Source organism: Pongo abelii, chromosome 4 (assembly GCF_028885655.2).
Source record: "Pongo abelii isolate AG06213 chromosome 4, NHGRI_mPonAbe1-v2.0_pri, whole genome shotgun sequence".
NCBI lineage: Eukaryota > Metazoa > Chordata > Mammalia > Primates > Hominidae > Pongo > Pongo abelii.
This window is the reverse complement of record NC_071989.2, coordinates 41,001,900-41,025,137: the sequence shown is the minus strand read 5'-3', so window position 1 is coordinate 41,025,137 and position 23,238 is coordinate 41,001,900. Positions and strand designations below refer to the sequence as shown.

The window sequence follows — 23,238 nt, the reverse complement described above, 5'->3', positions numbered from 1 at the left end:
GATGAAGACTTAAACAATTTTATTGCAAGCCTTGTTTCTTTTTTTTCCCCCCTATGGAAATTTTGGTCTCTTTTGGTCTTCTAATGGCTAGACTGCACATTTATCTGAGAAGGAAGAAAGAAATCAGATATGGATCTAGGAATACTAAATACGAAAGCATTAGTATAATGAAGAAGAAGGAAAGATTATATGTGGAACTGGAAGCTTGATTACTTTCCACTTACTACACATGTTTTAGACTAGCTAAAAAAGAGACCATGAATGGCAGGGCATGATTTTATCACCAAAGGGAAAGGACAAATCATTCTCTAAAATTTATATTTTAAGATAGCTAGGTAAGAAATGTTTTTGCTTGTATTTTACCTATTTTCTTCCAATTAAAATGTAATACATGACAATTGAAAAGACTTAGAAAAACACCAACAATAGAGAAGAGAATAAAAAATTATCTTTAATCCCATGACCCAGAAGATAACCATTGTTCTTTTGTTGTTGTTTTTTTCCTCTCTGGATTGTATTTAGTTTCAGCAAAGTAACACAGTTCAGGTCAAACATATTCTTAAATATATGAAGTTAGGGAATTAGAATAGGAAATCATTCAGGGCATGGCCTTTCCAGTCACACAGAACTGGGTCATAATCCTGGTTCTGTCACTTACTGTCTTTGTGACCTTGAGCATGTTCCTTGATGTTTTTTTTTTAAACCTCAATTCCTTCATTTAAAACAAAGAGATATTATCTTCATATAATTGTTTCGATGATGAGGGGAGATAGTGTATATGAAGTGTTTAGCATAAAACTTAGCACATAGTAAGTACTCAATAGTTGTCTACTATTTTTCTTGTTGTTATATTATTTCCACTTAACATTATATCAAAAGAGTATTATAATGAAGCTACCTAATATGTTCTTTTTCTAAGCTGGAAATAAGCTGTTCTTTTCATTGTTTGTCGTTGTCATTTGTCCCATAACTTTTTTCCCCCCATTGCTATATCAATACATTCTCCCTCTTAAAACTGGAGGGAGATTGCAGCATTTCCCTCAACATATACAATGAAGTGCAGGCTAGAAGAGGAAAATTTCAATGCAAAAAGTGACAATAATACAGTATAAATATAAATATAAATTAAGTCGTATTTTAAATTCCCTAAACTGTTACTTTCAGTCTCAGCTCTATTCAAAGTCCTTCTCCTGATCCTGCCATTTTTCTCTCAGGGAACATGAATGGTTTAAACAGGACCTTCCAAAGTATCTCTTTCCTGAGGATCCATCATATAGTTCAACCATGATTGACGATGAAGCCTTAAAAGAAGTATGTGAAAAGTTTGAGTGCTCAGAAGAGGAAGTTCTCAGCTGTCTTTATAACAGAAATCACCAGGATCCTTTGGCAGTTGCCTACCATCTCATAATAGATAATAGGAGAATAATGAATGAAGCCAAAGATTTCTATTTGGCGACAAGCCCACCTGATTCTTTTCTTGATGATCATCACCTGACTCGGCCCCATCCTGAAAGAGTACCATTCTTGGTTGCTGAAACACCAAGGGCACGCCATACCCTTGATGAATTAAATCCACAGAAATCCAAACACCAAGGTGTAAGGAAAGCAAAATGGCATTTAGGAATTAGAAGTCAAAGTCGACCAAATGATATTATGGCAGAAGTATGTAGAGCAATTAAACAATTGGATTATGAATGGAAGGTAAGAAAGAAATAACATTTTGATTATTAGCATATTTGGCAAACCCATAGTCTATAAAATGTTTTATAGAATAATTACTTTTGACTTGGTTTTTGTTATACCATGTGCTAGGTTGTAAACCCATATTATTTGCGTGTACGAAGGAAGAATCCTGTGACAAGCACTTACTCCAAAATGAGTCTACAGTTATACCAAGTGGATAGTAGAACTTATCTACTGGATTTCCGTAGTATTGATGGTATGTACATCACACAAAACAACATAGATTAGACCTTGTTACTAACTTGGTATTTTACTCTTTTGATTCTTTTGAGGCTTCTTGACTTGTCCTAGTAATTCAACTGCAAAGGAATAAAAAATGTGACTTCTTGTGCCTTTGCAATATTAACATTTATGAATCTTATTATTCTTGTAATCTTATAGCATTTTGTCTTTTTAAGATTATCATCTTGTAAAATCCTTAAAGCCAGGTGTAGTCTGATCCTAAGGTGATAGTTTTCTGCTGCATTTGTTTTTTTTTGGTGTAGTTCATTTTGATAAGAGACAATGTTTTATTTAGAAATAAATATTGACTCTTCTGTAAGCTTTTATTTATTATTAAATAAGTTTTCAGTTAAGAATGAAGTTATGGCAATTCTTCATTGGCCAATTCAATTGCATTAAGCTACGCTGTTGAGCGTAGGTGTGGTGGCTCATGCCTGTAAACAGCCCAGCACTTTGGGAGGCTGAGATGGGAGGATCGCTTGAGCCCAGGAATTTGAGACCAGCCTTAGCAACATACTGAGACTCTGTCTTTGCAAAATATATATATAATATCACCTTTGCTTATGGAAGGTTGCATAGAATTATTAGATGAGGTTCACCTTTGAATTTTTTTCTTCTTTATAAACTCAAAGATAGTACACACATAGTAGCAGAAAGACACAGGTTTGAGCCATGATATGTTGGCCAAACCAGTTTGTCTGGTTATCTTTAGGTCCATATAGTATGTATCTGCTAACATATACTAATGCAGTCTGAAATACGGAATGAGTTTTATTTTTCTTGTATTTGGATCAAATTTGCAACCTTAGATTTACTAGTACTGGGGTATACCAATTGAATGCCCATTTTTGTTTTTGTATTGTGTTCCCAACCTTAGTTTTTCTTCGATTTTTATTCATTGGAATTGTTGCTCTTTTATGAAATACTAAATGAAATATGAAGGGAAAGTGGAAAGTAAAAAGCACTGAGCTGAGAGGAGAGTTGGGTTCTAGACTTACCTTTTTGTTCATTTGTTACCTTGGGCAAGTCACTTCTCTGGGTTTGTTTTCTTATCAATAAAGTGAGGGGTTGGATGAGATGGTTTCCAGTATACCTTCCAAATTTTAAGTGCATTGATTCTATGATTTTAATATAGAGGGATTACTTTTTATTGCTATAGAATAATATCAATCCCTAGATTGTTGGTTTACTGGGCTCTTAACCTTGGATTGCAACTGATGAGTAGCTATACTGTATCCAACTTTGATTAGCTATCTTGAGAATACATACTGTATGTAAAAAAGGTGAATAGTTTAATACAGGCTCATTGACTATTTTAGAAGGTATTCAGAATAAACGTGCTCTTGATAGCTGGCCAGCAGCCCCACTTAAAGAAGCAAATTCAATACTGTTACAAAAATTTTTGGGAGAAGGTCATAGACTATAATAAATTGAAATTCTTTTTACCCAGATGAAATTACAGAAGCCAAATCAGGGACTGCTACTCCACAGAGATCGGGATCAGTTAGCAACTATCGATCTTGCCAAAGGAGTGATTCAGATGCTGAGGCTCAAGGAAAATCCTCAGAAGTTTCTCTTACCTCATCTGTGACCTCACTTGACTCTTCTCCTGTTGACCTAACTCCAAGACCTGGAAGTCACACAATAGAATTTTTTGAGATGTGTGCAAATCTAATTAAAATTCTTGCACAATAAACAGAAAACTTTGCTTATTTCTTTTGCAGCAATAAGCATGCATAATAAGTCACAGCCAAATGCTTCCATTTGTAATCGAGTTATACATAATTATAACGGAGGGCTGGAGTTTTGGAATGCAATTTGCACAGGGATTGGAACATGATTTATAGTTAAAAGCCTAATATGCAGAAATGAATTAAGATCATTTTGTTGTTCATTGTGCAGTATGTATATAGCATAATATACACAGTGAATTATAGGTCTCTCAGGCTTACTTGATTTTTGGCTATTTTATATTTAGTGTACACAGGGCTTTGAAAATATTAATTTACATAAAGGCCTTCATATATTATTACGTGTTATATATTTGCTTCATAAATTTATTCAATAAATATTTGCCTAGAATTCTCAAGACCTTTATAGGTGATTTTGTTTTCTGGGCTCCTTAACTTCTTAAATAGCTAGTATCTTCCAGCAGTATTAACAGTCTGGATAACTTCTTCCATATCCCTCCCTCTTTGTTTTTTTGAGAGTCTCACTCTGTCACCCAGGCTGGAGTGCAATGGCATGGTCTCGGCTCACTGCAACCTCCGCCTCCCAGGTTCAAGTGATTCTCCCACCTCAGCTTCCTGAGTAGCTGGAACTACAGGTGTGTGCCACCACACCCGGCTAATTTTTCGTATTTTTAGTAGAGACGGGGTTTCACTATGTTGGCCAGGCTGGTCTTGAACTCCTGACCGCGTGATCCATCACCTCAGCTTCCCAAAGTGGTGGGATTACAGGCGTGAGCCACCGCACCCGGCCTCCATATCCCCCTTTTAAAATTCTGTAGTGTATGGTAAGTCATATCAGATATCAGACCTAATTTAAATTTCATTTTAGCTTTACAAGTCCAAAAACACAGAATTTATATATTCAGATACTCTAGCACTAATTTTAATCTTAAAATATTCCCACGATATTCTGTACGCAAAATGTTCTTTTTGTTACAAGAGCTGAGTTGCATATACTGTAAATAAATCATACTATTTTTGCCAATTTCACAAATTCCTCTGGCTCATCATGTCAGTCATTACTGAGTATATGCAAACATTGCTAGTTATTTGATTATGTATCTTTTAAATTGATTCAGTGCATAGAAAACTATCTCTTACAAACTTTAAGTGCTCTGATATGACTTCCTTCCCAAATTTTATTATGAACATTTTTAAAAACAGAAAAATTGAAAAACTGTTCAGTAAGCACATGTATATCTACCATTTAGATTCAGCAGTTGTTAATGTTTTGTCATTTGTTTTCTCTATACCTATATATGTATAGATACAGCTAGTTATGCATATATATGCATATATGTATTTGTGTGTGTATGTATATATGCTTTTTTCCCCGAACCATTTGGATGTTACAGACATACTTATCACCATGAAAATACTTCAAGTATCTCCTACAGATAATGACATTCTCCTAAAAATCTGTAATACTATTGTAAAAGTAATAATTCCCCAATATCATCTAATCAAGCCATATTTAAATTTCTGAAGTTAACTCCAAATTTCTTTATACCTGATTATTTCAAACTAGGATTCAATTAAAGTTTACATATGACACTTGGTTCTAACTCTTTAGTTGGAGATATTATTATTATTTTGATAAAATGTGGAACAAATCGATTCTATTAATAAGTGGTCACATTTGTTTTGGGCTTAAATTACTTTTTAAAGATACTGGATTTTCCTAAGATTTCTGATTTACATTGATATTTTCTTTTTGTCATTCTTAACTGCATCACACAATAGATGTAAATGAAGATTTAGTCACCTCAGATAAAATTGGTATCGTGTATGATAATATTGTATCATTGATATTTGCCTTATGTTAACTTTAAGAAATTGATTTTTTTGTATTAATCCTTTTCCCATTGCAACAGAGCTATATTTTTTCTATTTTAAGAATCATGTTTTAGGATTATTTTTGGCAAATACAGTGAGCACTTACGTAACCAGATGATAATGAACTCAAATGTCATGATAGCTTGCATAAATGGTGACTCTAGTAGATTTGACTCAAGCACTTCTAGAATGATGCACTGAATTCAAAAGAAAAGTCTTGCTGCTTTTTGTCCAGGGCTTGTTCTATTCAACTTCTAATTTGAAAGCTGTACAAAGTAATAGAAGTTCCATTTAAATATGAGTTCAAAACTGTATTTACTTGTTATGTGGCCCTTTCTTTAGGGGATTCTAATTTTACTTAGGGTCTCTAAATGCAGCATAATGTTCCTGATGTTAACAGAAGACTGTATTTTTAAAGTTACAAATTTGTATATAGAATTAAGTAATGGCACTATATAAGCTGTTGTGGGGAGGGGGGAAGAAAAGGAGGAACCAATTAAATAGGACCTTCTAAAAATTGTTAATTTTGTAAACTTTGCTTCTCTTATAAGTTATTGTGATTCATTTTAGTTACTGCATTTTATTTTGAAAATATTTAAATATTGCACTTCTATAAATAGTATGATAAATGCACAGACAATTGCAGTAAATTCTTTTTTAAGCTAGGATATTTGAAATGACCACCTTTGGTTAAGTGTGTCAAGGTTGCAACAGAATTTTCACAATATTTTTGTTGTTTGCAAATTGTTACTAATATTGAAGAGGTAAGGGAGGCAATGCAAATGATTTTTAATCTTTTTTTATTATCTTTTCAGCAATTTATATTTTTTGTGACTTTATGCAACCATATTTTTACTTTGTCTTGACAACTGAAAGATGTATAAGGTTTTTTGCCAGAAATGTACTGTATACATAGTTTTAAATATAACAGATTTTACTGATATGTAAAAATTTTGCCATTAAAATAAATGATTTCTCACTGAGAGGAACTTTTCTACCAGGTTGGGGCATATGGGAGCTTAATATATCATATCTAATTTAAAATAATTTCACTGAAATAAACTCCATTGCTTTTACCTAATTTTTTTCTTGAGATGCTTTTGTAGTTTTTCAGAGTTTTAGATTATTTTATACAAAATCCTCTGCCTAGCACTGCTCTTTTTGATGTTGTAGTGACACCATTGACATTGAATTAATGCTTGGTAGCCTGGGGCTAGATGTGGAACTCCATGCATCTGTGTTCTGACTGGCACCTTTGGAATGAAAGAAAAGTGTGTGCTGTCCAAATTTTTTCCCCTTAATTCTTTCCCTCATCTTCCCACCCATGATAGAAATTTTATTTCCATTGTGAGTTCTGACAAGAATGAAATTCCACATACAATGTAACTGTAAATTGTTGGTAGTTAGAAGTTAATATTTGTGGTTCATGTATATTTTGACCAGAGTATATTTAAGTATATAATTTCAACTTCCTTGATTTAGAAATATGATATAATAAAGAAAAACTCCATTTATCATCTGTTACAATGTACTTATGTTTTTTAACCTCTGGGAAAACTCAGTGGAAAAAAAAAAAGGCTAAGTATCTGTACACCTTTCTTTTTAACAATACTGGACAGGTGCAGTGGCTCACACCTGTAATCCTAGCTCTCTGGGAGGCCAAGGTCGGTGGATCACCTGAGGTCAGGAGTTCAAGACCAGCCTGCCAACATGGTGAAACCCCGTCTCTACTAAAAACACAAAAATTAGCCGAGTGTAGTGGCGGGCGCCTGTAGTCCCACCTACTTGGGAGGCTGAGGCACGAGAATCGCTTGAACCTGGGAGGTGGAGGTTGCAATGAGCTGAGATCATGCCACTGCGCTACCAGTCTGGGCGACAGAGCGAGACTGTTTCAAAAAAACCCCCACCAAAACAACAAAAAAAGTACCTAGAAATATAAAATATAGTGCCTGACCACATTTAAGTTCTCAAACATTGTGATTTTTATCTCGACTACATGAGTATTGATTTCATCTAAAAACCAACCACTTGAACAAAACATGATAGATAAAATAAAAACCAAAGCAACTACCATTTATCAGTTGCTAACACTTGATTTGGTTAGAATCCTACTACTGTTAGAATTTAATTAATATTAAATATTGTATCCATATGGCATGATTAGGCAGGGGCTTGTGCTAGATTGTTGACACTCTGTTATCTTCAAAACAAAAGAAAACTGCTAAAGAGTGTTATGAATAGTATATAAGGTTTTTTTAGGGAATGTATAAATTGCTGTAGGTATTTATTTACCTTGGCTGTACAAGAATTGTCCAAGAAATTCTCGTTTGAAAAATCAGAATTTTTGAACTCTTTTATTTATTGTAAATAAACTGTTCTATTTACTGTAAATGCCAATAAATTATGATAAATTTAAAGGATTTTGGAAAATGATCATGTTGTCTTAAAAAGACAGCATAAGACATATTAAATATGTTAGGTGAATCAAGATCATAGACCAGTCAGAGTTAGTAGAGAAGTGGTGGGTGAAGTATAAAAACTTAGTGGGAGCTACCCTTAAACACAGTAGAGCAGATCAGGGTTAGTTACTTGAGAGATTTAGCAAAGACCCCTAGGTAGAGGGCACAGCTTCAAGTACCATTTACTCATTCTGCAAACTCTATTCCTTCTTATGGCTATTATGAACTACTGACACTATGAATGTGACCATAAGATAAATACTCCTCTGGATGTCTTGTTAGGGAGGTACATGTTTTCTTATTTAAGACTTTCATAGACATATACAGAAAAGTGCACAAATAAGTATTTGGCTTAATGAATTTTCAGCGTTTCAGGTACACAGGAAACATGACCATGTAAACCTCTGGGCAGATTAAGAAACATTGCCACCACCTTAGTGTCTTTCATAATTAATATCAGAAGTGATAAACGGTCACTTCTGCCCTCTTCTGTAGGTAACACAGACCAACCCTAGTACAATGTAGGAAGGCAGTGCATAAGGATGTGAATGCCAGGAGTGAATGCCATCTTGGAGGCTGGCTACCACAGTCATGCATTGATCGTTTTCAAATACTACTGGTTCACTTATGCAGCCTGTGCAAATATTGATGTATTTAAGCAAACAATGTAAATAAAAGTCACAACTGATAATCACATATCAGAAAATTCTGGAGATACTGGGAAGCTGCCAAGATCATTATGGTGAATACCATTTTTCCAAAATCATTTTTTTTTGCCTAAAATCTTGAATTTTATCATTGGCAACTCAATTCTTTTTTTCTTTCCTCCCTCCCTCCCTGCCTGTTTCTCTCTCTTTTTTCCTTTCCTTTCCTGTTCCCCTTTCCCTTTCCCTTTCCTTGTTTTTCTTGAAGTTACAGATTCCCTTTGTTCATTTTCAAGAAAGGTTTGTCAAATACCCAAGTCTGAATAACCGGTTTGTCACTCATCTTAGTAAAATTTGTGTTCCAGGAAAAAAAAGTATTTACTTCAGTTTATAATGCCATCTCACAATAGCTCTTCTTTAATACATCATACTTCAATATGCAGCAGAAGTACTTTGTGAGGACTTCCAAGTTTTTACAAAGAATCTTAAGTGTCGGGGTGGTTATAATAAAGTAACTTTTACAACTTCATCAGGGATATTCTCTGGTGACAGCGTTCATTTTTCCTTTTTTTTTTTTTTTTGAAACCGTGCCTCGCTCTGTCATCCAGGCTGGAATGCAGTGGCATGACCTTGGCTCACTGCAGCCTCGACCTCCCAGGCTCAAGGGATCCTCCCACCCCAGCCTCCCGAGTAGTTGGGATTCAGGTGCGCGCCGCCAGGCCTGGCTAATTTTTGTATTTTTGGTAGAGACGGGGTTTCGCCATGTTGGCCAGGCTGGTCTCGAACTCCTGACCTCCCAAAGTGCTAAGATTACAGGCGTGAACCACCGCGCCTGGCCCGTTTTTCTTACTGTGAGCGTGTGGTGGTGAAGAGCTCCAGTATGGTTTGGTGTCATTACTGTAATTGTGTGGAGGTGCCAGCACCTTGACCTACCATTGCTTTTCCACCATCAGTGCAAACGTCAGCATTGTGCAAAGGGCAAATCACGTCTTCATATTAGTATGAAAATAATTTTGGCTTTGAAAGGGTGTCGGTGACACTCAGGACAAATCGTTGGTCGACATCAGTGGTTCTCAACGGGGCAGGGTGGGAGGGATGGTTTTTCTTCCAGGGGAAATTTCACTGTCTGGGGAAACCATTGGCTGTCACAATTGACTGGTGGTGACATCCCGTGGACAGAGACCAGAGATGCTGCTAAGCACCCTACAATGCAGAGGGCACCCTGTCCCCCAACAAAGCATTATCCAGTTTGAAATGTTAATGGTGCTGAGGCTGAGAAAGTATGACTTCCAAAAATAAGTCTTCTTTTGGGCAGGAGAGTTGGATAAATTAACAGTCTTGATCACCTTTGTTACATGTGCTCGTTTATTTTCAAGACATGATGCACAGCTACGTTCAGGCCGTAATTCTGCCTTCCGGGTCCAACTCACTTGTAACTTTCACGTGAAGCCTGCAGTTCAGCCTCGAGCCTCTCTGACTAGCCTCCCCGCCCGGCCGCCTCAAGCCCTTTATAACCGAGTTTTGCCTCTCTGTTCTCTTGAGTCTGGCCGACCTCATCAGCTTGGCTATAAACCCCTTCGGGGCAGGAGCATATCGTAATTCTTTGAATCCCGTAAAATAGTTTTCCCCTCACCTTGTTCCCCACTGACTGGACGCGACGCTGCGCGGTACCGCGGGGGCGGCTCCTCTCGGTGCGCTCCTCAGCCCGCGCGGCCATATTTTCCCGCGCTCGTGCGCTGCGGTCACTCAAGGCTGCTGCTAGAGGGCGCGCCCAGCCGCGTGGCCCTGACTACTACAAATCCCAGAAGGTCATGCAGTGGGGGCGGCCGCGGTGACTTCTGGGATTTGTGGTCCCGAAGAAGGGCTTGGCGGAGGGGAAAGACAGTCGTCTTTCCTTTGCCCGCTTCTGTGGACTGTTCGAACGCCCAGGGGTGGGCCAAACCCGTTTCTTAGGAAACCAGGGATCCAGGGCAGGCAGGTAGGAATTTGGGCGTGAAAATTTCTGCTTCCAGTGGGAAAGAATGTAAACACGGGGCCTTGGGAGCCGTTATCAGGTAACTGGGGCTGCCCGGTCGGCGGTGGAAGCGGAGGAAGAGGAGGAAAAAGAGGCGAGTGGGTGTTGTGATTGGGGGAGAAAGGACCTTCGGAATAGGAGTTGAAACTCGACGGGATCCGGCAGAGCCTGGTCGCTAGGGTTGGTCTCCCGGGACAAGCGAGTCTGGGGGTCGGGCCCGCCGTGGCACCTTCGCCGAGCTGCGCGGCCGCAACCTTCCCTGCGCGGTGGTACGGGCGGGACAAGCCGGCCGCCCCCCGCTGGAGAGGTGTCTGCGGCCCGGGGCGGTCCGTGAATGCGCAGGTGACGTCCGGGGCAGCTTTTCTGAGCATTTTTATTATTGTTGACCGATGAAGGGAAAGTCATTAATACTGGTTTTTCTCTTGCGGTGGCGTTTTTGGGTAAATCGTTTCTTGGATTCCTCACCTCCGAATACCTCCTTTTACCCAGAAGGATGCTGTTGTGATTTCCTGATCTTGTTCATGTAGTGGTTTTTCCCTTTGGGTGCTGCATCTTCAGACACACTCAAGACAAGCCCTCTCTGGCGGCTGGGTAAATGTCAAGCCGTCGACAGTTATTGAGCGCCTACTATAGGGATCTTTGTAACAGTACAGGAATTTAGGATACAGCATCGTTGTTTAGAATCGTTATGCCATTCCTGAAATACAATCCTGTATAAAAGGTTGAATTTGTCTGGTTTCATGAGTTTAACATGAAACCGGTGTGATTGTGGTTTACTCTTATGGTTTCTTACTCTGGTAAAAACATGTTAAGTCTAGGATGTTGGCGCTTTGTGCTTCTAACTAGACTCAGGAAAGCCTCCTTCATATGAAGTTTTAATTTGATGTTTAAACAGTCATAGAGGAACAATAAACCCGTACGGCTTAAGATATCTGAAACAACTGGGAGTGTTAAATTTTCCAGTGCAGAAAGTGCTTTGCATGTTCTAGGATTCACATACCTTTTTAAGCCTGGCTAAGTTTTCTTCAAAGCTTAAGTCCTCCAGAAAGCCACAAGTGTCCCTTCTCTGGTATCATGGCATCCTTTGTTTACTCTCTTGTAGCACATATCGTGTATTGAAATTGACTGTACTCTGTGGTTTCCAGACACTTTTGAAGAAAATATAAAACTTTGCTAATGGCCTTGATAACAGATCCATGCTTTTACACTGTAGTGGGCCCTTGATACTACTGTTTGGTATCTCTATTTTTCCTTTGTTGCTTTTCCTTATCTCCACAGTGACTATTTTAGATCTTTTCCCTTTTTCTCAGGAACTCAGATCTATTATTTTCCTTTTACTTTGAGCAGATGACTAGCTGCTGTTTGCTGGAGAAATGTGAAGCTTGGGGCATGAAATTCCTCATTTTCCTTTCCCTCCATCCCTGAACTTGCTTGTATGTTTCACTCAATATTAACTCCTCTTTTTGTCTGAGAGGAATGTATTTTTGTCTCCCTCTTTCAGGTTAAACTTGTTGATTGCTAGTGGCATCAGGCCTCCCACAACCTCATAACCTCAGTCTGTCCTGACCTCTGCAGCCTCTGATCTCTAGAAGGTCTCAAGGGATCTGTGGAGGAGAATGGCTCAAACACCTGAGGCAATAGTGGCGTGGTTTTTTCACATATGGTTGAGAACCACCACCTTGGGCCTTAACTTATACTTGTCCCCAGCATTTATAACAGTGGTTTGGGTTGGAAGATGGGGAGGGTAATCGGAGTCTGAATGACCTATTAATTTTAAAAAATGTGTAGGTCTGTTTCTCACTTTTTCCTTTCCTTCCCACCCTATCACAGCCCCTCATATAATCTACAGATCTGATCAATGATTTTTTTTACTTTTTTTTCTTTTGATCAATGATTTTTATTGTAATTTACCTCCAGTAAACACACTAGGTTTCCTTTAGTATTAGTAGGGTTCCCACAGTGCCTGGTGCCTTACCTTATGAATAAAGAAAGATTCATTTGGAATCTTGAAACCGGAAAACGTGGTCATCATTCTTGTTACCATTAGGGATAATCATAAATACAAGACTTCTTTTTATCTTGTCTCTACACTGATATCTTGTGAGTCTTTCCTAATGATCTGTATTTTCTCAGGTTGTCCCCACTGTGTGCCTTTTAACTTCTGTTCCATAGTATCCACACTTCCGTTTTCAGCCATCTTCCCCTACAATACTTATAGTCATCTTCAAACATGGGAAACTCATTCTTCTATATTATGATTGGCCTGGGGAGAGAGTATTTGCATTGTCCTTATTCCCACGCCCAGCTAATTTTTGTATTTTTAGTAGAGACAGGGCTTCACCATGTTGGCCAGGATGGTCTCTATCTCTTGACCTTGTGATCCTCCTGCCTTGGCCCCCCAAAGTGCTGAGATTACAGGTGTGAGCCACTGCGCGTGGCCACAAGATTTTCAGTGTAGATGACACAGGTTTCTATTGGAAGAAGATACTCTCCAGGACTTTCATAGCTGCAGAGAAGTCAATGCTTGGCTTTAAAGCATCAGAAGACAGGCTCACTCCTTTGTGAAGGCTAATGTAGCTGGGAAGTTTAAATTGAAGTCAATGTCTATTTACCATTCTCAAAATCCTATTGCCCTTGAGAATTATGCTAAATGTACTTTGCCTGTGTTCTATAAATGGAACAACAAAGCCTAGATGATGGCATATCTGTTTATAGCATGGTTTACTGAATATTTTAAGCCCACTATTGAGACCTGCTCATGAAGAAAAGATTCCTTTCAAAATATTACTGCTTATTGACAGTGCACCCTGTCATCCAAGAGTTCTGATGGAGATGTACAAGATTAATGTTGTTTTCATGCCTGTTAACACAGCATCTTTTCCTCAGCCCATGGATCAAGGAGCAATTTTCACTTTCAAGTCTTACTATTTAAGAAATTCATTTTGTAAGGCTATAGCTGCCATGGATAGTGATTGTTCTGATTCATTTGGGCAAAGTCAATTGAAAACTTTCTGGAAAGGATTCTAATTCTAGATAACCATTAAGAATATTTGTGATTCATGGGAGGTGGTCAAAATATCAACATTAGCAGGAATTTGGAAGAAGTTGATTACAACCTTCATGGATAACTTTGAAGGGTTCAAGACTTCAGTGGAGGAAATAACTGCAGATGTGGTGGAAATAGGTAACTCAAATTAGAAGTGGAGCCTGAAGATGTGACTGAATTCCTGCAATCTCATGATAAAATTTGAAAGGATGAGGAGTTGCTTCTTAGGGATGAGCAAAGAAAGTGGTTTCTTGAGATGGAATCTACTCCTGGTGAAGATGCTGTTAACATGGTTGAAATGACAACAAAGGATTTAGAGTACATTATATAAACTTAGTTGATAAAGCAGTGGCAGGGTTTGACATTATTGACTCTAATTTTGAAAGAAGTTCTACTGTGGGTAAAATGCTACCAAATAGGACTGCATGCTACAGAAAAATTTTTTGTGAAAGGGAGAATCAGTCGATGCAGCAAACTTCATTGTTGTCGTTTTTTTTTGGAGACAAAGTCTTACCCTGTCGCCCAGGGTGCCAGGGTGGAGTTCAGTGGCATGATCATGGCTCACTGCAGCCTTAACCTCCTGGGCTCAGGTGATCCTCCTGCCTCAGTGTCCTGAGTAGGTGGGACTTCAGATGTGTACCACCACGCCTGGGTAGTTTTTAAGAATTTTTTGTAGAGATGAGGTTTTGCTGGTCTCAAACTCCTGGGCTCAAGCCCTCTACCTGCCTTAGCCTCACAAAGTGCTAGGATTACAGGCGTGAGCCAACATACCTGACCGCTGTTGTCTTATTTTAAAAAATTGTCACAGCCACCAGCCTTCAGTAACCACCACCCTGATCAGTCAACAGCCATCAACATTGAGGAAAAACTCTCCATCAGTAAAAAGATTAGGACTCGCTGAAGGTTCGGATGATCATTGGCATTTCTTAGCAATAAAATATTTTTAAATTAAGACATGTACTTTTTTTTTTTTTTTGAGATGGAGTTTCGCTCTGTCACTCAGGCTGGAATGCAGTGGTGCAATCTCGGCTCACTGCAACTTCCGCCTCCCAAGTTCAAGCGATTCTCCTGCCTCAGCCTCCTGAGTAGCTGGGATTACAGGCACATGCCACCATGCCCGGATAATTTTTGTATTTTTAGTAGAAACGGGGTTTCACCATGTTGGTCAGGCTGGTCTCAAACTCCTGACCTCGTGATCTGCCCACCTCAGCCTCCCAGAGTGCTGGGATTACACGCCACTGCAACTAGCAAGGCATGTACATTTTTAAAGATATGATGCTATAACACTTAATAGACTATAGTATAGTGTAAATGTAACTTTTATATGCATAGGGAGACCAAAGCATTTGTGTGACCCACTTTCTGGTATTATTCACTTTATTGCAGTGGTCTGGAACTGACCGTGCAACAACTCTGAGATAGGCCTGTACTTATACATCACTTCAGCCATGTGCATCAGTAATGAAGACCTTGAAACCTGCTCGAACTTATGCAGTATTTCATTTCTCTCCCTCCCATACTCCCACAATGCCCATTCTTTGGTAGTTTCATAAAGCCCTCTGATTCGTTGCTTTTCTTTTCTTTACGTTTTTTGGTTCATTGCTTTTTTCTCTGTTTCTCTAGTTGATCATTTGATCAAAATCTCCTTGTGGTTATAGACTCCTTTAAGAATGGAATGAAAGCTTAAACACTATTCTCCAAAATGTACACAGATATAAAGAATTTTGTACAATTTATATACAGTTCCCAGTGTTTCTCAGTATCTTGAAGAACATCTATACAACTAGTAAATTTTTGGATCCCTCAGTTAATCTCTTCTCTAAATAAATATTTGTTGAATTATTTCAGGATTTCCGTTAACTTTCTTTTATCATTTATCCTCTATTTCTTACATTTGTATATCATTGCAGATTTACCGAAAGTTCAGCATCTGTTATTTATTTATTTATTTTTTGAGACGGAGTTTTGCTCTGTTGCCCAGGCTCACTGCAACCTCCACCTCCTGGGTTCAAGCAATTCTCCTGCCTCAGCCTCCTGAGTAGCTGGGATTACAGGAATGTACCACCACGCCTGGCTCATTTTTGTATTTTTAGTAGAGACGGGGTTTGGCCAGGCTGGTCTCAAACTCCTGACCTCAAATGATCCACTGGCCTTGGCCTCCCAAAGTGCTGGGATTACAGACGTGAGCCACCGTGCCCGGCCAGCATCTGCTATTTTAAAATTTACCCAATAATTTTGTGAGTTAAGTCATTTACCAAGTTTGAATCTTTTAAAACCTTTTTATTATGGAAAATTTTAACACATATGAAAGGAAAAAGTACAATGAACACTATGTACTCATCATTCAACTTCATTAGTTATCAGTTAAAAGCAATCTAATTTCATGTATATTTTCTCTTCCATTGCACTCCCAACCTCCACTGATTAAAACAATTCCTAGATGTCTTATAATTTCATATAAAATATTTCAGTTTATATTTCTAAAAGCTAAGGGTTCCTTTTGTAAGCATAATTACAATACCATTATCACACCAAAGAAATAATAGCCATAATTTGCCAGGTGCGGTGGCTGACGCCTGTAATCCCAGCACTTTGGGAGGGCAAGGCGGGCGGATCACAAGGTCAGGAGATCAAGACCATCCTGGCTAACATGGTGAAACCCCATCTCTACAAAAAATACAAAAAATTAGCCAGGCATGGTGGCACACACCTGTAGTTCCAGCTGCTTGGGAAGCTGAGGTAGGAGAATCGCTTGAACCTGGGAGGCAGAGGTTGCAATGAGCCGAGGTTGTGCCATTGCACTCCAGCTGGGGAAACGAGCAAAACTCCATCTCAAAAAAACAAAGCAAAACAGTAATTTCTTAATATCAGCAAATATCAAATCGGTGTTCCCATTCCTCCTATTTCATAAATGTTTCCTTCTGGCTGCGTATGGTGGCTCACACCTGTAATCCCAGAACTTTGGGAGGCCGAGGTGGGCGGATCTCCTAAGGTCAGGAGTTTGAGACCAGCCTGGCTAACATGGTGAAATCCTGTTTCTACTAAAAATACAAAAAGTTACCCGGGTGTGGTGGCGCCTGCCTATAATCCCAGCTACTTGGGAGGCTGAGGCAGGAGAATTGCTTGAACCTGGGAGGCAGAGGTTGCAGTGAGCTGAGATTGTGCCATTGCACTCCAGCTTGGGCAACAAGAGTGAAACTTTGTCTCAAAAAAAAAAAAAAGTTTTCTTTTCATTGGCTTTTTTGAATCAGGAGTGAAACAAGATCCACACATTATGTTGGTTAGTATGTCTCTTAAGTCTCTCTTAATTTAGGGGTTACCTCCGTTCTTTCTCTTCTTTCTTTCCTGGCAGTTTATTTCTTGAAGAAACCAGCTTTATTTTCCTTTAGTTTCTGTTTTTTGCTGTCTGCATCTCTGATGTGTTATTGAACATGCTTCACTTTATCCCGTATTTCTTGTAGGTAGAGGCCTGATCTGACTCAGGGTTAATTTTTGTAGGAGTACTTACTTCATGAGTGGCATGCTACTTCCATCAGGAGGTTTGTGATGTCCAGTTGTCTTTCTTAGTGATGTTAGTGGCCATTGATGATTATTGCCTACAGCCACTAATTAGGGTTGAAAAATGGTGATAGTCTAATCCTGTTATTTCCTCTTTACCTATTGGTTGGAATACTTCCATAAAAGACCAAGTTTTGCGCCTGGCGTGGTGGCTCATGCTTGTAATCCCAGCACTTTGGGAGACCGAGATGGGCAGATCACCTGAGGTTGGGAGTTCGAGACCAGCCTGACCAACATGGAGAAACCCCGTCTCTAGTAAAAATACAAAAATTAGCTGGTGTGGGTGGTGCATGAGTGTAATCCCAGCTATTCGGGAGGCAGAGGCAGGAGAATCACTTAAACCCGGGAGGCGGAGGTTACGGTGAGCCGAGGTGGTGCCATTGTACTCCAGCCTGGGCAACGAGAGTGCGACTCCATCTCAAAAAAAAAAAAAAAAAAAAAAAAAAGACCAAGTTTGAATTTTAAAGCTGTTTCTTTGTAATTTTCCAGAATGGCTTCCTTTGGGTGGAAGAGGAAAATTGGTGAGAAGGTCTCAAAGGTCACTTCCCAGCAGTTTGAAGCTGAAGCTGCTGATGAGAAGGATGTAGTTGACAACGATGAAGGAAACTGGCTTCATGCCATTAAACGTAGGAAAGAAATTCTTCTTGAAGGCTGTGCTGAGAAAAGTAAACAGCTGAAGGATGAAGGAGCCAGTTTGGCTGAAAATAAAAGGTATGTATTTAAAGTTTTTTTTTTTTTTTTTTTTTTTTATGGAGAACAGCTTACATTTTCTAGCTCGCTGTCAGTAATGGGATGAAGAGTTATGAATTTGATAAATTCATGTTTAAAAATCTATTCTAGGTGCTAAATTAATCAAAGAAATAAGGTGTTTCAAAGTCACCTGAAAAATGAAAGTTTGTAAAATAGTTTTCAGGATGCTAATTATGTCCCTGCTTTGCCATCATTTTTGTTGTGCCTAAAGAAGAGTAAATGCTAAGTAAAATGTAATTCAAGTGATTGGTCAGTAAAAGGTGGTCTTATCACTGGAAACTTTCTGCTTATGACATTATGTATCAGGTAAATTAGGCATTTCCTGAATAGCTTTGAGGGCACATACATAAAAAAAAATAGGTATTTAGTTGTTCTTTGCCATTTACTTCTTATATGCTTAAGTAAATATGACTTGCTGTACAGGAATTTGATAACAGCTTCATTTATTTTTAGCCCTTCCTTAGCTAAGTTGTTCCTATATGCACCCATTTCTTTTTTCTTTTTTCCTTTCCTCTTTTTCTTTTTTATTCCTTTTCTCCTTTTTCTGCTTAGATTTTTAAGAAGGACCAAAAATCATTTTTCATTAGTCAGTGGGGAAAAGACAAAATTTTTAGTAGATTCTGTTGAGAAAACTGGATTACTACATAGAGGAAAATAAAACTGTATCTGTATCTAATACCATGCACAAAGATGGACCCTGGAGGGATTAAAAATTTGTGAAAGGTAAAACTATGTAATTAATAGAAGAAAATATAGAATGGTATCTCTATAATCTATGGTGGAAAAGGCCTTTTTTATTTTGAAAAAATTTCAAATCTATATTAAAGTATAGTACAACTGGCTGGGTACGGTGGCTTATACTAGTAATCCCAGCACTTTGGGAGGCCAAGGTGGGAGGATCGCTTGAGCTCAGGAGTTCGAGGATGTGGTGAGCTATGATCTTGCCACTGCCCTCCACCCTGAGCAACAGAGCGAGACCCTGTCAAATAAATAAACAAATAAATAAATCGTATATCTAGTATGATTCCAGTTCCAGTTTTAAAAAATTCTGGCTGTGTGTGGTGGCTTGTGTCTGTAATTTCTGTGCTTTGAGAGGCCGAGGCAGGAAGATTGCTTGAGCCCAGTGGTTGAGGCTACGGTGAGGTGTGACTCTGCTATTGGGCTCCAGCTTGGGTGACAGAGTGAGACACTGTCTCCAAAACAAAACAAAAGAATAGGACAATCTCGTATTTCCTCTATCTAGACACAACAATTCTGAATATTTGCTTTATCCCTGTCTTTCTACACATGCGTACACACACACACACACACACACACACACACACAGAGGCATACATAATTGCATATTTACAGGGTTTTTTTGCCGATCTATTTGAAAGTAAGTTTCAGACATTATGACACCTACTCCTAATTCCTCATGTTTTTTCTAAGAAAAAGGATATTATCTTACCTAACATATCTTTTATCAAACTTACAAAAATTAACAATTTTATATCTAATATTAGTTCACGTTTAGGTTTTTCCTGTTTTCCCCCAAATGTCTTTTACAGTACATGTTTTTAAAACCAGGATCTAAGGAGTTCACACATTATATTTGGTTATTATGTCTCTTTAGTGTCTTTTGGCATCTTTGGGTTTTCTACTTTTATCCCCCATGACATTGACTGATGGAAGAGTCCAGACCAATTTTCTATTTGATTGCTTCCTTGTTTGTGTCATTTAATTTGTTCCTCTATCTCACGTGTTTCTTGTAAACTGAAAGTTAGGTGTAGAGATTAGATTTAGAGTCTAACTATTTTTGGCAAGTGTATGTCATAGGTAACATTTGTGCTTTATACTGCATCATATTGGGAGATAAATAATATTATATTGCCCTCTCTATTAGTGCGGCCATTAGAAAGACATTGTGCCTATGTCTGTCTCTTTGCTGTGTTTGGTATCTGTTGAGAGCCATATTTTTATAAAAATCTTACAGCATTGTCCTTTGTGAAGAAAATATATTAGAAAAATTACACTTGACAGTATAAGAATTGTTGATTTGAATAAATACATGATTTTTAGAAGACATATGTATGGCCAGCAGGAATAGTAGCCTAATAGGTCTTTGTTTGGGACAGAATACACTTCAGATCATCCAGAAATCTAAAATCAGGCCTGTGTGCCTTTGACTGGTATCTTCCATGTGGTGTTGAAGAGTTTGAGAATTTAAAAGAAAATGAAGTAATACTAAGCAAGAAGCACTTTTTTCTTTGTTCCTTAAAAAAAAAACAAAACAAAACTGGTAAGAGTGGTGATAAGATTTCTTGTTAATAATTTTTGTAAACATGAATCAAAGTTGAGGAACCAATATATTAGCTTTTAGGTCTGTTTTTATTTTTGATTCTGCTGTAATCTTTTATTATAACAATATAAAACATAAAATGGTGCTTTAGCTATGAAATACTAGTATCTCAAATTGGGAATAAAGAGTGGAAAATAAATAACAATCAAGATCAATTAACTTAACTAGCTAATGTTAGGTTGTGAATTCTCATTTGTGGTATTTTAGGCATAAAGATTTTTATCTTACAGAACTCTGTAAGATTGACTAGTCTGTCTTAGAAGAAAACCAAATGTAAATTCTCCTCATTTATGAATACTTTGAGTACATCCATAAAACATCTTTAGGAACTCCTGTAAATGCCCGTTAAAAGTTCATTAACTTCGCTGTTTTTCTGGACCATACTAATGTGTGGAAGGAAAAGCTGTTCTGTTATTGCCATCGGATTCCCTCTGAATTTCCTGTGACAGAGAAGAGATATCAGCATCGTAGACAAACACAATAACTTGTTTTCTGCCTGTATGTTGAAACATTGAGTCATTTCACTAAAACCAGTGGGATTGGATGCTTTATTTTGGATGGAGAACACTATAACATGATTACGTTTTTTGCTCTTTAGCATTCATTTCTGAGTAATGTATATACTGCTTTAGAAAATAACTAAAAAGATATATATTTTTTTGAGGTGGAGTCTTGCTCTGTCGCCCAGGCTGGAGTGCAGTGGCGCGATCTTGGCTCACTGCAACCTCCTCCTCCTAGGTTTAAGCAATCCTCCCTGCCTCAGCCTCCCGAGTAGCTAGGATTACAAGTGTGTGCCACCATGCCCAGCTAATTTTTGTATTTTTAGTAGAGATGGGATTTCGCCATGTTGGCCAGGCTGATCTCGAACTCCTGACCTCAAGTGATCTGCCTGCCTCGGCCTCCCAAAGTGCTGAGATTACAGGTGTGAGCCACCATGCCCAGCGAAAAAATATTTAAGAGGCCACTAAAGTTGATTGAAAGTAATATGAGGAAGAATAATCAAATTAGATTAAAAAAAATACTGAGTCCCTGCCTACCAAATCAACTTCATCTTAAACTGTGCTTATTTTCACTACATTTTAGCCACATGGGCTTTCTTCATTTTTTTGAACATAGTTATTATACAACTTTGTGTTATGACTCTGTCTGAAAACCTTTTTTCTCTGATTTTCTGATGCCTGTCTTCCTGTCCTTTGGATTTCTGCTCATTTGTCATTTTCTCAGCAATCTGCTCTCTGATTACCCAGTCTGAAGTAACATCCCTGTACTCACCCTTTTTCTATCACATCAGTCCATTTTGTTTTTTAGCATTTCTCCCTTTTTGAAGTTACTGTATACACTTATTTAGTGTGTTTAGTGTATTTTGTTTATATGTTGTTTCTCCTTTGTAGGAATGTAAGCTCCAGGACAGTAAGGAATTTATCTAACTTGTATAGTGTCTTCAGCTTTTAGAATAATTTGTGGCACTTACTAGGCTCTCAGTAAATATTTATAAAGCTGTGATTTTTTTGGCTGTATTATGGCTAAAAAGGTTTTTATAAGCTAGCTACCATTTACTGCATGATATCTATAGAATATATGTTTGAAAACTCCAAATTAGAATATAATATTCTGAGAATATATTTTATTTCATACCCAAACCACAAAGGGCCTTTGGGAATAAAATTTTCTCACCCTCCTCTCGAATGAAAATATGGCACTTGATAATAATTGCTGTATTCTGGGTCTTATTCTTTTTCTCTCTTTTTTTAGTCTCACAAGGATGGCAGGATTCTTTTTCTCATAACCCTTACTCTTCCCATTCCCCTGTTGTTTTGTGTACAGAAGGCTTTGTTTATACAATAGGAAAATAACAACAAATTTTACAATACAGTGATTATGGTCTGGGCATTAGTGCCAGATGGCCTTGTTTCTTATCCTAGTTCTGCTGTTGACCAGCTTTGCAATATTAGGCAAGTTATTCAGCCTGTCTGTGTTTAAGTTTCCTTTTCTGCAAAAAATATCTACCTCGTAACGCTGTTGTGATGATGACATGAATTTACATATGTAATGTACTTAATGTATTGCCTGTCACATAGTAAATACTCAATAAATATTAGTTATTATTATTATTACTATTATAATAGTCCTAATTATTCTGTGTCCTTGATTGGCTATGTATTTCTTCACTTGCAATTGCCTCATGGGGTTCTTATAAGGCTGAAATCCAATAACGGATACAAAAATACTTTAAAAATTAGGCATGGATTTCTACTGACAGCCATGAGAGAGTTTCTAGAACTAGACCTGGATGGCCCCAAACAACTAGAAAATTGGACAAAAGATATATTAAAAAAAAAAACTGTTTTCAACCATTGGACAGTAGTCAGCATTGGACTCTTTGAGAGAAGAGGCAAAAACAAGATGATCCCTATGAGCTTCCTTAATTTCTTTTTTTTCTTCTTTTTTGAGACAGAGTCTCACTCTGTTGGCCCAGGCTAGAGTGCAGTGGCATGATCTCAGCTCACTGCAACCTCTGTCTCCCAGGCTCAAGCGGTTCTCCTGCCTCAGCCTCCTGAGTAGCTGGGATTACAGGTGTGTGCCACCACGCCTGGCTAATTTTTGTAATTTTAGTAGAGATGAGGTTTTACCATGTTGGCCAGGCTGGTCTTGAACTCCTGACCTCAAGTAATCCGGCATCCTCGGCCACCCAGAGTGCTGGAATTACAGGTGTGAGCCACCACATGTGGCCGAGCTCCCTTAATTTCTACCTGAAGGTAGTCTCCAGGGAATGGGCACATGGAAGAGGAAACCAGATAGACCACAGTGGTCTTGCTGAGTGAGGAGATGGAGATTGGACTTTGGAGAGGCTGACACAGCTAGAAATTGCAGAGTAGAGTACCAGAGAAGAGGAAG

At 38.2% G+C, this 23,238-nt stretch overlaps 2 protein-coding genes and 1 long non-coding RNA gene across 4 annotated transcripts in view; 2 read left to right on the top strand and 1 right to left on the bottom strand.

Moving 5' to 3' along the window:
- PRKAA1 (protein kinase AMP-activated catalytic subunit alpha 1) overlaps positions 1–6,612 on the top strand; it is a 41,566-nt gene extending 34,954 nt beyond the window's left edge. For both annotated transcript variants that reach the window (XM_009240669.3, NM_001133777.1), the window contains 3 exon segments: positions 1,215–1,701; positions 1,813–1,939; positions 3,416–6,612. In XM_009240669.3, the coding sequence (XP_009238944.2) occupies positions 1,215–1,701; positions 1,813–1,939; positions 3,416–3,660 (859 nt within the window). In that variant the 3' untranslated portion in view covers positions 3,661–6,612.
- On the bottom strand, positions 3,126–10,571 carry LOC129059382 (uncharacterized). The gene is made up of 3 exons (XR_008525226.2): positions 10,268–10,571; positions 5,638–5,797; positions 3,126–3,595 (listed from the first exon to the last, which is right to left on the bottom strand). It is a non-coding gene; the product is annotated as an uncharacterized LOC129059382 (long non-coding RNA).
- Positions 10,487–23,238, top strand: part of TTC33 (tetratricopeptide repeat domain 33) — a 38,170-nt gene continuing 25,418 nt past the window's right edge. The window contains exons 1-2 of the mRNA XM_002815517.4: positions 10,487–10,612; positions 17,742–17,963. Coding sequence (XP_002815563.1) covers positions 17,743–17,963 — 221 coding nt within the window. The 5' untranslated portion in view covers positions 10,487–10,612; position 17,742. The remainder of the gene's footprint in view (positions 10,613–17,741; positions 17,964–23,238) is intronic.